At 41.8% G+C, this 18,508-nt stretch overlaps 1 protein-coding gene across 9 annotated transcripts in view; it reads right to left on the bottom strand.

Moving 5' to 3' along the window:
• ano5a (anoctamin 5a) overlaps window positions 1-18,508 on the bottom strand; it is a 270,568-nt gene that overhangs the window by 153,235 nt on the left and 98,825 nt on the right. For 6 of the 9 annotated variants that reach the window (XM_063061746.1, XM_063061747.1, XM_063061748.1 and 3 more), the window contains exon 2: window positions 8,778-8,848. In XM_063061746.1, the coding sequence (XP_062917816.1) occupies window positions 8,778-8,810 (33 nt within the window). In that variant the 5' untranslated portion in view covers window positions 8,811-8,848. Of the gene's footprint in view, window positions 1-8,777; window positions 8,849-11,113; window positions 11,153-18,508 lie in introns of all 9 variants that reach the window. The other 3 variants (XM_063061740.1, XM_063061742.1, XM_063061744.1) reach the window with 1 other exon arrangement.

Here is an 18,508-nt window from a genome sequence, read left to right as displayed (position 1 = left end):
TAGCTAATAGCGATGGCTGATGCAAATGTGCATCAGAGATCATCCCATATTGTAACCTTCATTCTTGAAAGATGTCTACATACCCAGTAATTATGACAGGATCAACTGTATATTCAGCCCAACTTACGAAATACCATGAATAGATCTCATAAACTTTCCAGCCTGCATTGGAAGGACTAAATAGAGTGGATGCGGAAAGGATGTTTCTACTAGTGGGGGAGTGTAGCACCAGGAAGTACAGCCTCTGAATACAAGGATGTCCTTTTAAAACAGAGATGAGCAGGAATTTCTTTAGTCAGAGGATGGTGAATCTGTGGAATTCACTGCCACAGACAGCTGTGGAGGACAAGTCACTGGGTATATTTAAAGTGGAGGTTGATAGGTTCTTAATTAGTAAGGCTGTCAAAAGTTACAGGGAGAAGGCAGGAGAATGGGGGTTGAGAAGGAAAATGAATAAGCCATGACTGAATGGCGGAGCAAACTCAATGGGCCGAATGACCTAACTCTGCTCCTCTGTCTCATGGTCGTATTTTCTACCTGTAATCCACCTTTCCGCCCAGTTCCCAGATCTATTTCCTTCAGAAGAATGTCATAACCTGCCTCAATGATACTCATCCAGTAACACTTACATCCACTGGAATGAACTGCTTTGAGAAGATGGCAAAGAAACACATCAACTCTGGCCTGTAGGGTCTCTTAGATCCACTCGCATTTGCCTGCTATCACAGCTGAACAGTAGATACCATTTCATTGGCTCTTCACTCAACCCTGGAACACCTAGACAGTAGAGATGCTTGGAAGTTTTCATGCAGGATTCCCTAAAGGTTAACTTTCAGGTTGAGTCGATGGTAAGGAAGGCAAATGCAACGTTAGGATTCATTTTGAGAGGACTAGAATATAAAAGCAAGGATATAATGCTGAAGCTTTATAAGGCATTGGTCTGAACGCACTTGGGAGTATTGTGAGCAGCTTTGGGTCCCTTATCTAAGAAAAGGTGTGCTAAATTGGAAAGGGTCTATAGGAGGTTCACAAGATTGATCCAAGGAATGAAAAAGTTAACATATGAGGAGCGCTTTATAGCTCTGGGTCTGTACTTGCTGGAGTTTAGAAGGGGGGATTTCAATGAAACCTGTCAAATATTGAACGGCCAAGATAGAGTGGATGTGGAGAGGATGCTTCCTAAAGTGGGAGAGTCTGGGACCAGAGGACACAGCCTCAAAATAGAGGGACATCCATTTAGAATAGAGATGAGGAAAATTATCTTTAGCCAGAGGGTACTGAATCTGTGGAATTCATTGACACAGACAGCTGTGCACGCCAAGTCATTGGAGTATATATAATTAAGGCTGAGGTTGATAGGTTCTTGATTAATCAGGGCCTCAAAGATTATGGGAAGATGGCAGGAGAATGGGTTAGAGAGGGATAATAAATTGGGAGTGATGAAATGGCAGAGAAGATTTGACAGGCTAAATGGCCTAAATCTACTCCTATATTATATGGTCTTATTTTACGAATGAACCCAAGACAGAATAAAAGCATTAGAATGATAGTATTATTTTGGGATTACTTAATTCTACTGAAAGTCTAAATTTCCCAGAATATGCCAGAGCACGAAGCCATTGAGCATAAACACTGTTTCCACACCTCATTCAGGCCCTCAGAACAGTGATTTGAAATGGTGCTACTCACTGGACAAAGAATTGCCTGTTTTCTGGGCACCTTTATAAGAAACTATGTACGTGTAAAATGCAGTTTCAGTTGCACAGTGTAAAAGGGCAATATTTCTAGAGGGAGAAGTGGACAAACTCACTGCAAAAGAGGTGTCCTGATGTACTTATCTGTTTTTACTCTCAGGATTAACGTGTTCCACAAAAAGCAAAACTGGAAGGGAGAGGTAAATATTATTCTGGAGTAGCAACAGAAACTGGGGATATTATTATCTAGCTGCTATAATTCTGCAATGACAGCTGATGGTTGGATAGCTGAAAATAAACCAGTATTTACATCTGGCTTCTCATGTCTCTTTCGCTGTGTCACACAGCATTTCAGAGCTAAGTAAATCTGACAGTAATTTAACTACACCAGGCTCCTACAAACAGCAATACGCTGATCATCACACAACAGGTCTTTTCTTTTTGAAACTGAAGTTAATTACTAAATATGCCACTGAAGACACCTTCTCATTCTTGAAATAAATGTCACAGGTCCTGATGAAGAGTCTTGGCCTAAGACGTCAACTGTTCATTCCTCTCCATAGATGCTGCTTGATTTGCTGAGTTCCTCCGGCATTTTGTGTGTGTTATGCTGGATTTCTAGCATCTGCAGAATCTTTTGTGTTAATGTTCTGTACAGGATTCTGCATATCATCTATTAGGACAGAAATGGTATACCTGCCCATTCACCTCCTCCCTCACCTCCAGTCAGGGTCCCAAACAGTCCTTCCAGGTGAAGCAACAATTCACCTGCAAATTTATTGAGGTTGTCTACCGTGTGTGGTGCTTCCACAGCTGCCTCCTCTACATTAATGAGACTCGGTGTAAATTGGGGGACTGCTTTGTCAAGCACCTCCACTCCATCAGCAAAAAATGGAATTTCCCGATGGCCAACCATCTTAATTCCTATCCCCATTCCTGTTCTGACATGTCGGTCCGTGACCTCCTCTTCTGCCATGAGGAGGCCACTCTCAGGATGGAAGAGCACACCTTGCATTCCATCCAGACAGCTTCCAACCAGATGGCAGGAACATTGATTTCTCCTTCAAGTAATTTCTTCCTTCACTCAGCTTCTATTCCCGACTCTGGCCTCTACTCCTTAACCGGCCTTTAACACCTCCACTTGGTGTCCCTCTTCCTTACTTTTCTCCTGTGGTTCAGTCTCCTCTATCAGTTCTTTTTCTCCAGCCCTTTGCCTTTTCCACCTATCACCTCCCAGCTTCTTACTTCATCCTCCCTCCCCCATCCACCAGACTTCACACTATCACCTTCTAGCTTGTCCTCCTTCCCCTCATCCCACATTTCTACTCTGACCTCCTCCCCCTCCTCTTCTGGTCCTGATGAAGGGTCTCGGCCTGAAATGTCAACTGTTTATTCATTTCCATAGATGCTGCCTGACTTGCTGAGTTCCTCCAGCATTTTGTGTGTGTGTTGCTCTGGATTTCCAGCATCTGCAGAATCTCTTGTGCCTATGATTATGGCTCATTTTGCTAGCTCAGGCAAAATATGACACATCTGACGCTCCAACACTCTCTCAATACTGCAGTGAACTGTAAGCATTGAATTGTGTTCAAATGCAAGGAATGTAACTTGTAGTATAACGTGGATGAATGTGAGGTTATGTGTTGGGGAAAAGAAATTTCAGAAAGGATCAGTATTATTTAAATGAGAGATTAGAAAACATTGAATGTAGAAAGAGACTTAGATGTCCTGTGCACCTGTTTCTGAAAGCAACTGTGCAAGTGCAGTGGGCAGTTAAATCAACCAATTGCAGTTGCCTTCCACTGGAGGAGCAAGGATGCCTCACTGCACTTTACATGGCCTTGGCAAGACCGCATTCTGAGCAGTGCAAGGTTTGGTCTCCTTCTCCAAGGACATATCTAGCACACTGTAAATTGATTAGAAGGATTGCTGGAGATGACAGGAGTGTCGTTTGGGGAGTGGCTAGGTTTACCAGGCCTGTATTCCAGAGCTTTGAACGAGAGATGACTTAATTGAATCTCAACATTCTGACAAGCTATTTCTCTTGGCTGCGAGGCGGGGGTCTAGAACCAGAGATGATAATCTCTGGATACGGGGTTAGACATTCCGGATCTGAACATTTTTTCATTCCAGGAGTGGTATATAGGTGAAATTTTATACCACAGAACACAGCAAGGGTCAAGTCGCTGAATATACTCAAGATAAACAGATTTCCGGAAACAAAAGGCATAAAAAATATGGAAGTTAACCAGAAAATGGTACTGAGGTAGAACAAACAATTAGTGTTGAATGATAAAGCAAAATTAAAGGGCTGAACAGGCTGCTTCTCTGCTTATCATCAACAGCCTTTGGCTTTGGAGGCACAAGTTATACCAACTAGCCAAGGCTTAATTTGAAAGATATAAATACAGAAATACTCTATTATCGTGCTTAACATCTATTCTCTGTATCAAGAGGATTCGCAATCTAGCTGATCTCATTCATATACTGTAACTCTATCAATAATCTGACATGATACATCACTCATGAGATAACTGTTGTAATACCAATCCACTGCCAAAAACATCTCATAAGTTTTTAATGGATGTCAACATATCAGAGGGCCTACTGTAGGCCCAATTTTCAAATTATGAATTGAGGAATAGAATCAGTCCATTTTCCAAGAGGTTTAGTGAAGGCAAAAGAGACATAATGAACAACCTTTAAGGGGTTGGGGGAGGGGGAGGAAAGCACAGGGGCAGATGAGACCTCTGGGAATATATGGCCAGTCACAGTCACCAGTAATAATTCAGAACTAGTGCAGATAAACTTACAGACTAAAGAATGGAATTTCTCTTGATTCAACTACTAGCCCGCAGGGAAAATCAGCTGATGAAGACAGACTGAGAAGAATTTGCTGTAGGAACATTGCACGTAGTAAAAGCAAGGCTGCAGCCTTGTCTCACTTTTCCCACCCATACCAGCATCAATTTCAAAAATGGCCACTTGATTAAACATTTGTGGGTTTGAGATTCTGGTCTGCAAAGCACAACATAGAAATGCCACCCTTAGTTTAAGAATAAAAATGAGTGGGTTAGAGCTGGTATAACACAGAGCAGAATTTCTGGGAACTTCCACCCCACCAACCGAATGGTCAAGAATACATACAATTGCAAAATCTAGCATGAAAATAGCAGAGTGGCAAATATTAACCCTATGTCTCATCAACTGGGAACTAGTAAATTCTGTAATGAAGGACAACAGAGTTGAAACTCTCCAGAATGATTCACTTTGCTGGGAGAAAAAAATAATTTCTTTTGTTAAGTAATCTCACTGGCATGTTGAAAGCATCCAGACAACAGCGAAATGGAGCTTGTATTATTAACTCTGCCATGACCATCAAGACTCTGAAGGGTGACTACATTCTCTTTTTAAAAATGGAATCAGATTCAAGTGGCTCCTTCTCCTGTCTTGTATTTTCTTCAGCACCCTTGTAGCCAATGTCAGACTGTCCTAAAACTTAATCATCTAGACAGTCAAGAGAAAAAACAATATTGGGAAGCATTTTAAAAAAGACCTTATTTCATGAACGATGCAAAAGCACATTAATGTACCTTCAGATAAATGAAAATACATTCCATCAGCTCTCCATTCAGTACAGAGGAACTTGCTTTCATTTCCTTTGAGGTTTGCTGCTTTGAGGTTAGCACACTGTTGAATTGACTATAGTCAGAGTTATGTAGCACGCAAACATTTAGTCAAGTTGTCTAGTCATGAGATACCCATCTTATCTCATTCTATTTTCTTGCATTTTTCTCATATCTCTCTTCTTTTCCTACCATGTACTTGTCCAAATCCTTCTTAAAGTACCCTGACTGCACCTCCCCGTAGTATCTTCTCTAGCAGATCATTCCATATACGCACTATCTTCCATGTGAAAAAATGTGCCCTCCAATCTCCTTTCAATACTTCGCACCTCACCCTCAACATATGCCTTCTCAATTTGTTTCCCTAGCCTTGGAAAAAGCCTGACTCTATCTACCTGATTGATGCCCCTCAATTTTACAAACTTTTATAACGTCACCTCACAGCTCCTGCGCTCCAGTGAGAACAACCTCAGCTTGTCCAATCACTTATTATTAAAGCCTTCATTTCAGGCTAAACCTCAGTTAGTCTCCAATACTGCCACATTTATAGTGTGGTGACCATAACTACGAACAATATTCTGAGCGTGGTCTAACAAAATGTCGCTCCTGCTCTTATATATACTACCTCTGCATATGAAGGCAAGCATGTTAAATGCCTTCTTCTTTACTCTGTCCACCTGTATCACAATTTTCAGACAGTTGTGAACTTAAAAGGAGCCCTTAGGTCCCTCTGTACATCAATGTATTTAAGGTCACGACTATTTCCCATACATGTCTGGCCAGTACTACATGTGACTGTGTCTGGGTGAAGTTTTAAAAAAAAATTGGGTTTCTGGATGCTAAAAGACTACTCAGGAATGGTAATCATAGAGTCATACAGCATTGAAATAGGCACTTTAGTCCAACTCATTCATGTCAAATGTGTTGCCCAGTGAGTTAGTCCCATCTGTTCACATTTGGCCCATAGCTCTCTAAAGCTCTCATATCCACGTACTTATCTAGATGTCTTTTATGCTTTGCTAATGTGCCCACTTCAAACAATATTTCTGGCATCTCATCCCAAATTTGCAACACCAGCAGCATGAAGAAGCTGCCCCAAAGTCCCATTTTAATCTCTCATTCCTGATCTTAAAGTTATGCTGAGTTTGTCAATTTCATCAACTTAGCCTACAACTTCCACTCTGCCCTTAAATTCAGTTGGTCCATTTCCGGCAGCTCTCTCCCTTTTTCAATCTCTCTGTCTCCATAACTGGAGATAAACATCTTTCATAAGCCTACCAATTCCCATAACTACCTTGACTATACCTCTTCCCACCCTGTCTTCTGTAAAAATGCCATTGCCTTGTCTTAGTTCCTTACTCTCCAGTGCACATGTTCCCAGGATGAGGCTTCCCTTTCCAGGACATCAGAGATGTCCTTCATCTCCTTCACAGAACAGAGTTTCCCTTCCTCAACCATTGATGCTCCCCTCACCTGAAATTCTTCTATTTTCCAGACATGAGTGCTCGCTCCTTCTTTCAGCTGCCTTAACAGTGATAGAGTTTGTCTTGTCCTTACCTAGCACTCCATGAGCCTCAGCATCCGACACATCATTTTCCACAACTTCTACCATTCTTCAATGGAATCCTACCACGAAACAGATCTTTTCTTGCCTACCCAAACTCTCCGCCTTCAGCAGGGATTGCGCATTCCGTGATTTCCTTGTCCATTCGGCTATCCCCAATAATCTTCTTCCTGGCACTTAACCCCACAAGTGGCAGAAGTACCACACCTGCCCATTCACCTCCTCCCGCCCCTCCAATCAGGACCCCAAACAGTCCTTCTAGGTAAGGCAACATTGCACATGGAATCTGTTGGGGTCATCTATTGTATCCGGTGCTCCCAAAGTGGCCTCCCCTACATTGGTGAGACTCAATGTTGATCGGGGGACCGCTTTGTTGAGCACCTCAATTCCATATGCAAAAAGCAAACTTTCTCAGTGGCTAAACATTTCAATTCCTATTGCCACTCCTGTTCAGACACATCAGTCCATGAGGCCGCTCTCAGGTTGGAAGAGCAACACCTTGTATTCTATCCCGGTAGTCTCCAATCTGATGGCATGAATATCAATTTCTCCAACTTCCAGTAATTTTCCCCCTCTCCCTTCCCACCTCTCTTCCACACTCTGGCCTCCTACTTCTTCTCTTCCCTTGCTTATCACTTCCTCCTGATGATCTTCCTTCTTCCTTTTCTCCCAAGATCCACTCTCCTCTTCTATCAGATTCCTTCTTCTCCAGCTCTTTAAATTCTCCTCCCATCACTTCCCAGCTTCTTACTTCATCTCCCCCAACCTATCACCTTCTAGCTTGTACTCCTCCCCCTCCTCCAACCTTCTTGTTTCGGCTTCTTCCCCCTTCCTTTCCAGTCCGGATGAAGGATCTTGGCCCAAACGTCAATGTGTATTCATTTCCATAGATGCCGCCTAACCTGCTGGGTTCTGCCAGCATTATGTATGTGTTGCTCTGGATTTCCAGCATCTGCAGGATCTCTTGTGTTTAAACACATGCCTTTCTATCTTTAAGCACCTCCACCCTTGGAATAAGACAACGTACTTTCAACCTCTGTACACCCAATCATATTTGATTTACTTTTGCGCATTTTAATAGCATGTTTTAGGCAGGTCCTGATCACCGTTTCTTGTTGGCACTCAATCTCATTGCTCAGCGTTCCTTCCCTAAAGTGTCTTGAGTAGTATGATCTGTAAATTGAATGAATCTAAGAAACCATGACAGTTTGTATTTGTTAGTTGATATTTAAACAAATCTATAGATAAACATTTCAATAGGGTGAAAACATGTCACTTTTAAGCAATGTTATTTTTTCCATCCAAACGGAGCACAAATCCTTAGCATTCTGTTGCAGGGAAATGAACGACACTTTTAAAACTCAAATGTGGCTCTGAATATTAACCAAATCGTACATTTACCATAATAGAAACATAGAAACATAGAAAATAGGTGCAGGAGTAGGCCATTCGGCCCTTCGAGCCTGCACCGCCATTTATTATGATCATGGCTGATCATCCAACTCAGAACCCAGCCTTCCCTCCATACCCCCTGACCCCTGTAGCCACAAGGGCCATATCTAACTTCCTTTTAAACATAGCTAATGAACTGGCCTCAACAGTTTGGCAAAAAGAATAAAAGGGTTAAAATACTCAAAGGCTAAACACTGAAATTACAAGAAATGATATTGAAAAAGAATCTATCCCTGTTAGTGTAGGTGGACATCTAGGATTGATATTATGGATGTGTGCACTCCCTGATCACTCAGCAGATTCAAGGTCAGATCTATAGGACAAACCAAGTACATTTTCAGTGTTGCAAGTTGTCACTTCAACTGAAAGCAATTTTTCAATACTTCCAGTTTACAGAGTTTGTTCCTTGTGGAGATAGAAGTCGGGAAACAGCAATATTACCTCAGAATTGCCAGGAATTTCTCCTTCTCGCATACCATTGGACGGATCATAGTAAGGCCCATTATCTTCACCTAAGATACAGAGGGAATATGAATGCAAAATATGGGTACTCTGACATCGACAATTAGAATGTTTCATAAAATAAAATATTTTTCCAAACCAGCATCTTTCAACATTTCTTTCAGAACCTTCAGCCAATATAATCAAATGCAGTAACAAAACAGTGCCAGGCACCTGGCAAAGCACTTTCTCACAGACGAAAAACAAAAATCAGCATGTGCATCTCAAAAACTTGGTAAAAAAAAGAACAAAATTGAGGCTAAGAACACAACTAAGTTGGTCTGCTGACTGGGAGGCTAGGCTTAAACAATAATTGAGGTAACACCCTCATTAATTTTTGGGAATGTCATGCCCAGACCACTCAAAATTGAGAATGAGAACCTTTGCTGGGAGTATGCAGAAGCTGAGAGGATGAGCAGAAGGACCATTGCCACCTCCCAAACTCACAGTCAAAGTTCTCTTGCCCCACCAATGGCAGAGTACTCATCCTGCTCTGGGGTCCAAGATGAATAATGGGCACCATGGTAATGTAGTGGTAAACACAGAGCTATTACAGCTCGGTGTGTTCCAAAGTCTGGAGTTCAATTCCGAAACCATCTCTAAGGAGTTTGTACATTCTCCCCGTGAACCTTGTGGGTTTTCTCTAGGTGCTCCTGTCTCCTCCTAAATACGTACCAGTTAGTGGGTTAATTGGTCACTGTAAATTGTACTGTGGTTAGGCTAGGGTTAAATAGGTGGGCTCCTAGATGGTTCATGGAAGTTGGGCCAGAAGGACCGATTCCACACTGCATCTCTAAATAAAAAAATAAGCTGTAGAACTGGAGTGTATGCAGTTTGTCCTTGTGATGGCTCGCAAAGGAGAACGTTTGGAGCAGTATGGGTTTGAAGGGAGTGGACTACCCATACCCAAGTGAAGGAGAGGCTGTCTTTGCCTATCAAAGCAGGATTAGTATATCAAGAGGATTTACTGATTCCTTAAATTTAGCAGTGGTGTTTTCACTAGAGAATGACATCAGTACAGTTAGCAGAATATTCTCCGTCTTCCACTTGAAGCAGCGGTCAGCTGTAGGACGTTAGAATGGGAGGGAGTAAAATTCACTAAAATATGTAAAGGAAATGCTTTGACTTCTATACATTATATATACATCTCATGTGAAGTAAAAAAAAAGGGCAGCAGACACTATCAGAATCACCCTTCATTCCAATCAGCTCCAATATTAACAAGCAGTTACGCAGAGACTTCAATGCAAAAAATCACTGCTTCGCTAATATAAGAGGTATTTAAACCAAAGGATGGCGAAAAAATTCAAAATACCTTTTAAAGTTTCTTCTTCACAGCTTGAATAGCTCCCTTACTGTTTCCCTGCACCGTGCTGTGGCGGAGGCTTTTTGCTTTGCTCTGTTAAATGGTCTAAAAGCCAATTAGCCCATCCTCCACAAATCATTAAAGTGAAAGCTACTGGCTAGGCCTTGAAACATTATGAAGCCACTTCGATTCTTTTAATTGGATTTTGCAAAGAACAGTTCCACATTTGAAGAGGAAGAGAGTAATCAATCAGGGAATATTTAGTGAAATGGATGAAGACAGTTGAGACGAACAGGCAAGCAGAAACCAAATACACTGTTCAACAGAATAAGAAATGTATTCATCTGAATGGCTAGGTGAAGGAAAAGTTCTTAAGTGTCTTTAGTTATATCCATGTCCAGATTTATCATCCATGCTGGAGATCAGGAAAATCATTTGCTTTATAATTTTAGATTTTAAATGGTGAACATTTTTACTGGATTATTCTAAAGTATAAGATTTGCTGGTCATCTTTGCAATCATTACATTGCAATAGCTAATTTATCCGGTTGTAAGTGACAACTCCACATGTTAGCACGTCTTTCCCAAGCCCTTCCACAGATGATAAACACTCATGTCCTTACAAACATTCCCCTATTTTACCTGTACATCCTCCCAGAAATATTTTGGCATCCCCGGGAGATCGATGGACCACAGTTTGGGAATAAGTAGAAACGAGGGAGACCAAGGTCCAACCCATATTGCTTTCTTATAATAAACATACCATTTCAGACAATGCACTTGCCAGTAAACACTTTAGCACATTATTTTCAGCTTAATAATTGAGAACGTCCACAAAATGCAACATGACAACGTGAAAAGCCACAGTAACACTATCAAAGGCACCACAACTAATAATTTTCACGACACTTTGACACTTGGAAATGAAGCACAAGATGGGCAAACCATTTGCTCAAGAGATTGATTGTACCTGGCGACTCCGGTGCAATGCCAGAAATCACTGCAATATCTTCAAGGGAGAAAAAAAAACATTAGGTTTAGGGAAGGTAAGCAAATTAAATCAAATGCTATTTAAATTGATTACATTTGTGCTACATTTGCTAATTTATGTTAATAGAAGGAATATAATTTGCTTTCTGAGAACTGACAGCATCCATAAACAATTCCTCTTTGGGAAGCATTTACCATGCAACACAATATCCTGCTTTGTCACTGAATCAGATCCTACACCTGTGCTTCAACTCAAACCATTTACTGAGAATTGGCTTGTGTAATGAAAAAAACACCTTTAATCTCTTGATTTATTTAATGACAGGTTGCATCAAAATCCTATGCAATGATACAATGAGAGTGCTTTGAAAATTACTGAAGACATTCACTCATTATGTTTCACGTTGTATGACGTGGGTAGTCATGGTCTTTCCATGACCATAACTGTTCTTCACAAATTCTTCTCCAGAAGTGGCTTGCCACTGCCTTCTTCTGGACAGTGTCCTTACAAGGTAGGTGACCTCCAACATTATTAACAATCTTCAGAAAGTGTCTGACTGGCATCAGTGGTCACATAACCAGGAGTTATGACAGGCATCAGCTGCTCATACAACCATCCACCACCTGCTCCCATGGTATGATCCTGATCAGGGGGCGGGGTGGGGGTCTGCTAAGCAAGTGCTACACCTTGCTCAAGTATGACCTGCAGGATAGTGGAGGGAAGGAGCACCTTACACCACCTTTGGTAGAAATGTATCTCCATCCTGCCACCTATTTACTAGAGACATACAGTCAAAAATTATATTTGTACAATTGCCTTAATTAGTATTTACATTAGCATCACGATGCATGAATGTTAAGTATTAAATTGCAAATAAGCAAGTCTTTTTTCAGCAGGAATTTAAACAAGTACAAAGGTGTGCTGCAATGAGGAGATTGCATTTCTGCAATGGATATAGATAGGTTTTAGTTTATTCTTAAAATCTATTTGAATAGAGTTTAATGTAGGGAAATGGGAAATCATGCACTTTGATGTGAGGTATCAAAAAGTGGAGGGAGACTCGAGTACAAAAACAGGGGAGTTTTTGTCACCATTGTGCAAGACATTGAGGTTGTAGTTTCGGTTGCCTTGCTCAGAAGCATACAATAGCATTAGAGGCAGAAGAGAGACTGAACAGGCTAATTCCTGAGATGATACAGTGTAGGCCACAGCCTGGAATGTCAACTGCTGATTCCTGTCCATAGATGCTGCCAGACCTGATGAGTTCCTCCAGCATTTTGTGTGTGTTGCTCTGTATAGTTAGTGTCTGCATTACTTGGTGTTTAGAAGAATAACAAGTGACATTAAACAAACACAAGGGGCCTCAATAGGGATGAAGTTTGCACTAGTGAGAGTGTGAGGAACAAGGGAACATCAATACAAGAGAAGGGGTCAGTCATCTACAACGGAGGCATATCAAAATTGCTTCCCTCAGAAGACTCTGAACCAAAGGATGGTGGAGGCCAGTTCAATAGAAATATTCAAGCTAGGATGTAGACAGTTACATAAAGACTGAGGAATTAGTTTCACAGGAACCAGTACAGACAAGAAGCTGAGACTAGCAGTGATCTACCATCATCAAGCTATTTTGCACAGATTGTCTCCTTTTGTACTTTGGTTGCTTCGTCGGTCTGTCTGCTTATGTACAGTTTAATTTTTGTAGATTTGATGTTTAGACTAGATGGATATCCTTTTAGGATGTTTAGATTAGAGGGCTTCCTTTTAGAACAGAGATGAGAAGGAATTTCTTTAGCCAGAGAGTGGTGAATCTGTGGAATTCATTGCCACAGGCAATTGTGGAGGCCAAGTCATTGGGTATATTTAAGGCAGAGGTTGATAGATTCTTGATTGCCAGGGCATGAAGGATACGCGGAGAAGGCAAGAGATTGGGGCTGAGAAGATAAATGGCTCAGCCAGGATGAAATGGAGGAGCAGATGCAATAGGTTAAATGTCCTAATTCTGTTCCTATATCATAAGACTCCTAAACGGATATGGACAATGTAACTCACCACAACTCAGAACTGATTGTACAACCTACAGCAAACTTCCAAGGGCTCTTTACACTGTGTTCACAGTATTACTTTTCTGTTTTCACAATTTGTCTTCTTTTGCACACTGGTTGTTTGTTAGTCTGTTTATGTATAGTTTTCCATTCTATTGTACTTCTTTATTTTTCCAGTAGACGCTTGCAAGAAAATAAATCTTAAGGTAGTATATGTTAAGATGTACACACTTCGATAATAAATTTACTTTACTGCATACCTTGTACTGAATGGCAAGGTAGGGTTGAGAGACTGGTGATCTACTCTTGCTATTATTTTTTTGTGAGCCTCCATTTACAGTAAATAAAACTATGTCACAAAGGAAATTCAACTGGCGTATAATTTCTCCAGAAATTCGAGTCATGGAAACATACCACAGGGAAACAGAAGCTTTAGTCTACTGAAGCTGCACTAACCATGTTGAAAATCTCTCTCCACATTTTCAGGTAGAAGAGCAAGGCCTGGTGCCAGGCAAATAACCTCTTCCTCAATGCCAACAAGACAAGTTATATAGTTATAGACTGCAGGAAAACTCAGACCACTCACACCTCTCTTTACATCTGCAGCACAGCAGTGGAAACTCCTACAACCTCTCATGGTCCCAAAACACATTCACCTCTATCAGGAGAGCTCACCAATTCCTCTGCTTTCTGAAAAGGCTTGAGAAAGCTGGACTATGCACAGCTATACACCTGCCATTCTACAGATGTGCAGCAGAGAGCATCCCAACAAGATGCATCACTGCATTGTACGGAAACTGTCCTGTGGCAGACAGAAAGGCTCTACAACAGGTTGTCAAAACTGCCCAACGCATTGCCAGCACCATCCTACCCACCATCAAGGACATACATACAGAAAGGTGCCCGAAAAGGTCCAGGAACATTATGAAGGATCCCACCCACCCTGCTCCTGGACTATTCATCCCACTCCCATCAGGGAGGAAGCTAATAGCATCCACACCAGGACCAAAAACAGTTACTTTCTCCAAGCAGTAGGATGATCAACAACTACAACCACAAACCCAACCCTCCACACCCTCCAGCACCACTGCTTTATAATTTTCCGTCAGCAACCTTATGTATAGAAACTCCCCGTGCCTTAACGTCACTCTATGCATATACATTGATTGTTTATAAGCTGTCTTGTGTATTTATATATACACTGTGTGTGTTTTTTTTTAATTATAGTGCTTCTTACCTTATTGTGTTTATTTTTGTGCTGCATCAGATCCGGAGTAAAAATTATTTCATTCTCCTTGACACTTGTGTACTGGAAATGATATACGTGAAAAATCTTCAACCTTACTCCCCGATTCTACTATTCACGTACAAACTAAGGGCAATTCATAGTAACCAATTAACCTACCAACCCACACATCTTTGGCAAGTGGGAGGGAACCAGAGCACTTGGGTGAAACTCATGTGGTTACATGAAAAATGTGTCATCTCTGCACAGACAGAACCGGAGGTCAGGATCGGACATAAGCTGTTTGCACTATGAGGTAACGACTCGTCCAGCTATGGCAAATTGGTGATCTGTAAGTAGCCCCAGTATTTAGAGGGCTTACTTCTATTATGCTTGATTTTATTGGTATCCAAGTTTAGTTTAGAACAAACTAACTGGCAAAGAGAATGTTTTTCTGCAACATCTAGTTAGATTAACTAAGATACTGGAAGAACTCAGCAGGTCGGGCAAGATCTACGGAAAGGAATAAAGAGTCAACGTTTCGGGCTGAGACCATTCATCAGGACTGGAAAGGAAGGTGGGATGAGGAGAAGGAGTACAAGCTAGAAGGAGAGAAGAAGAGAGGTGAAGCCAATTGAGGGAGAAGGTGGGTGGATGAGGAGGGGGTGGGAGTTGATAAGTGGAAAAGGTAAAGGGCTGAAGGTGAAGGAATCTGAAAGGAGGGGAGAGTGGACCATGTGGGAAAGGGAAGGAGGGGGAGCACCAGCGTGAAACAGCAGCATGATAGCATAGTGGTTAGCACAACGCTTTACAGTACCAGCGGCCTGGGTTCAATTCCCACCGCTGCAAGTAAGGAGTTTGCACGTTCTACCAGTGACCCCGTGGGTTTCCTCTTGGTGCTCTGGTTTCTGTCCACAGTCCAAAGATGAAACGGTTAGTAGGTTAATTGGTCATTGTAAATTGTCCCATGATTAAGCTAGGATCAAATTGCTGGGTGGCATGTCTCGAAGGACTGATTCAACACTGTATTTCAAAAAAAGAGAATATATATTAAAAAAGTGATAGGCAGGTGAGATGAGGGTCAGAATGGGGAATGGAAGAAGAGAGAAGGGGCAGGGGAGAGAAATTACAACAAGTTACAGAAATTGACGTTCATGCTGTCAAGTTGGAGGCTACCCAAATGGAAATACAAGATGTTGCTTCTCCAGTCTGAGAGTGGCCTCATCCAGGTCATAGAGGAGAGTATGGGATGACTTGCCGGAATGGGATTAGGGATTGGAATTAAAATGGTTGGCCACTGGAAAATCCAGCTTGTTGCAGACAGAGTGAAGACAGCTAGCCTGCATGCCTATGGCAAGTGATGTACTTGACAACATCCCAATTGTTTTCCTATCATTTTAAAAAAGGTGCAATTTAGGAACATAACGGAATACTTTCCACTTGTCCAGCTCCATGCACACAAGAATCACAACTCTCCAGGGCAAAATATTCCACTTGATTGGCACCCACGACCCTTAATGTCCATTCTTGGCACACAGTGGCTGCAGTGGTTATGGTAGACAAATGCACTGGAGTTACTTGCCCAGGCAACCCTGACAGCATCTTCACTACCTTTACCACCAACAAATTGAAAGGCACCAGCATGCGGGAGTACCATCTCTTGAAGATTCCTCTTCACAGTCGCAAATTGCTCTAACTCAAAATTCCACCACTGTTCCTTCATCGTCACTCGATCAGAGTCCCAGAACTCCTAACACAACGAAGTGGAATGCTTTCAGTAAAAAGATTGTAGTGCTTACAATTATGAGAGGCATAGACAGTCAGAATCTTTTTGGCTTGGATGGGGGAAGTTTCAAACTAGACGGCATAGGTTTCAGGTGAGAGGGGAGAAATTTAAAAAAGATCTGACAGGGGCAAGCTTTTAAACTCAGAAGGTGGTGGGTACTGGCAATTGTCATGCCAGAGGAAGTGGTAGAGGCAGGTACATTTACAACACTTTAAGTTCAAAGTAAATTTATTATCGAGTATTTATGTCACCATATACTACCTCGAGATTCATTTTCTTGCAGGCATTCATAGGAAAACAAACAAATACAATAGGATTAATGAAAAAAAACTACGCAAAAAGACCATAAAAAAGTGCAAAAGCAGACAAACTGTGCAAATTTATATACCACATATATACAACATGAGTTGTAGAGACCTTCAAAAATGAGCCCATAGGTTGTGGAATCATTTCAGGGTTGAGGTGAGTGAAGTCTGAAGTTTGGAGGGTAGTAACTGATCCTAAACCTGGTGGTGTGGGACATAAGGCCTGATGACAGCAAGGAGAACAAACATGGTCTGGATGATGTGTAAATAGTTGATGTTCTGGGTCAAGACCTGATGAGGGTTCTCAGCACAAAATGTCGACGGTTTACTTTTTTCCATAGATGATGCCTGACCTGCTGAGTTCCTCCAGCATTGTGTGTGTGTGTCTTGTTTTGGATTTCCAGGCACCTGCAGATTTTCTCGTGTTCTGGCTGATGTCTGTCCTTGTTGAGGGATACAGCTTTCATGCCGCATAGCTCCTCGTAGATGTGCCCAATGGCCAGACGATCAGATATTCCAAAATTCAGTCTAGGGATGGAACAGTAGGCATTCTTGATGATAGTGTAGCAGTGGTCAAGTGTGTTGGGTCCTCTGGTCCTGCAGGTGATGTGCTATTGATAGTTGGGCAGTGATTTCTTCAAGCTAACCTGACTGAAATCCCTGGCGAGAATGTGAAAAGGAGTCAGGGTTTCTTAATCATGGCAATCAACATATTGAGGGCTTGTTTGACATCTACCTTTGGCATTATGTGGTCAGGATCATGGTGGAGAAATCTCTGGGTAAGTGGACCATTTACAGGGAATTTCAACAGGAATATGGTAGGAAGGGATTAGAGTGATTTGGGCCTAATGCAGGCAAGTGGGATTTGCATGGCGAGTTGGACTGAGGGGTCTGCTTCTGTGCTGTACAACGCTGTGATTGTATTGTCAGAAATTTTTCCAAGTACCTTTCTGATAAACATCATGAAGCAACTACGAGCTCAAGAAATCAAATACAGTAGCAGATCGTCATGTGGAAACTGTGTCATTTTAATCAGGAGTCATACACCTTCTCAACAGGTCCTCAAAATGAGAGGAATATTGGCTAAAGCACATTCTCCATTTCTGCTTTGGTGCCAGATATTCCTTCTGAAACTGCTGCCATACCCGTTACCATGGTGATATCTTTACAACTTTGCATTAAGGATTTGGGGCACTGAGAGATCCTATCAGTCTGCATTCTTTTACAGAACTGGAGGAACTTCCTCCAGTCCCAGATTGAAGGCGGCACGTTTGCATTACAAACTACAACTAGTGTAAATAAAATATGCATAAATCAGCCCTGGATTAGTTGCCTGGTACTCCATAATTTCACAGTCTTCTACTCCAGCTCTGTCTAGTCTCACTCTGGTGAGTAACTAGACAGAAACACAGGAGTGTCATCCAGTAAACAGTATGTAAATACATAGTTTACAATCTGGGAAAGGTGCTAACAGTGAGCAGGGGGATGAAAGGGTAAACCACAAAACCATAACACTTAGGAGCAGAATCAGGCATTTCCACCCACTGAGTCTGCTTCACCATTCAATCATGGCCGACTTATTTTCCTACTCAACCCCATTCTCCTGTCTTCTCCCTTTAACCTTTGATACCCATACTAATCGAAGAACCCATCAACCTCTGCTTTAAATATATCCAATGTCTTACCTCCACAGCCATTTCTAGTAATGACTTCCACAGATTCCCCAAACTCTGGCTGAAGAACTCACACCTCATCTCTGGATTTTTCTATGCACCACCTTGGAAAGTTAACAGCTGTGCCTCCCCACTCCAAAAGAAAAGGTGAATATTGGTTGCTTGTAAACCAGGGTTCATAATCTGAACACAGGATACTAGAGGACCTCAGTGGGTCAGGGTGTTCAAATAGGAGGGACTTGACTCAAAATAGTCAATTCCCTTCAACTAACACACATCAAAGTTGCTGGTGAACGCAGCAGGCCAGGCAGCATCCCTAGGAAGAGGTGCAGTCGACATTTCA

The sequence above is a fragment of the Mobula hypostoma genome, chromosome 11, assembly GCF_963921235.1.
Source record: "Mobula hypostoma chromosome 11, sMobHyp1.1, whole genome shotgun sequence".
Lineage (NCBI taxonomy): Eukaryota > Metazoa > Chordata > Chondrichthyes > Myliobatiformes > Myliobatidae > Mobula > Mobula hypostoma.
This window is presented reverse-complemented; position numbering and strand designations above follow the sequence as displayed.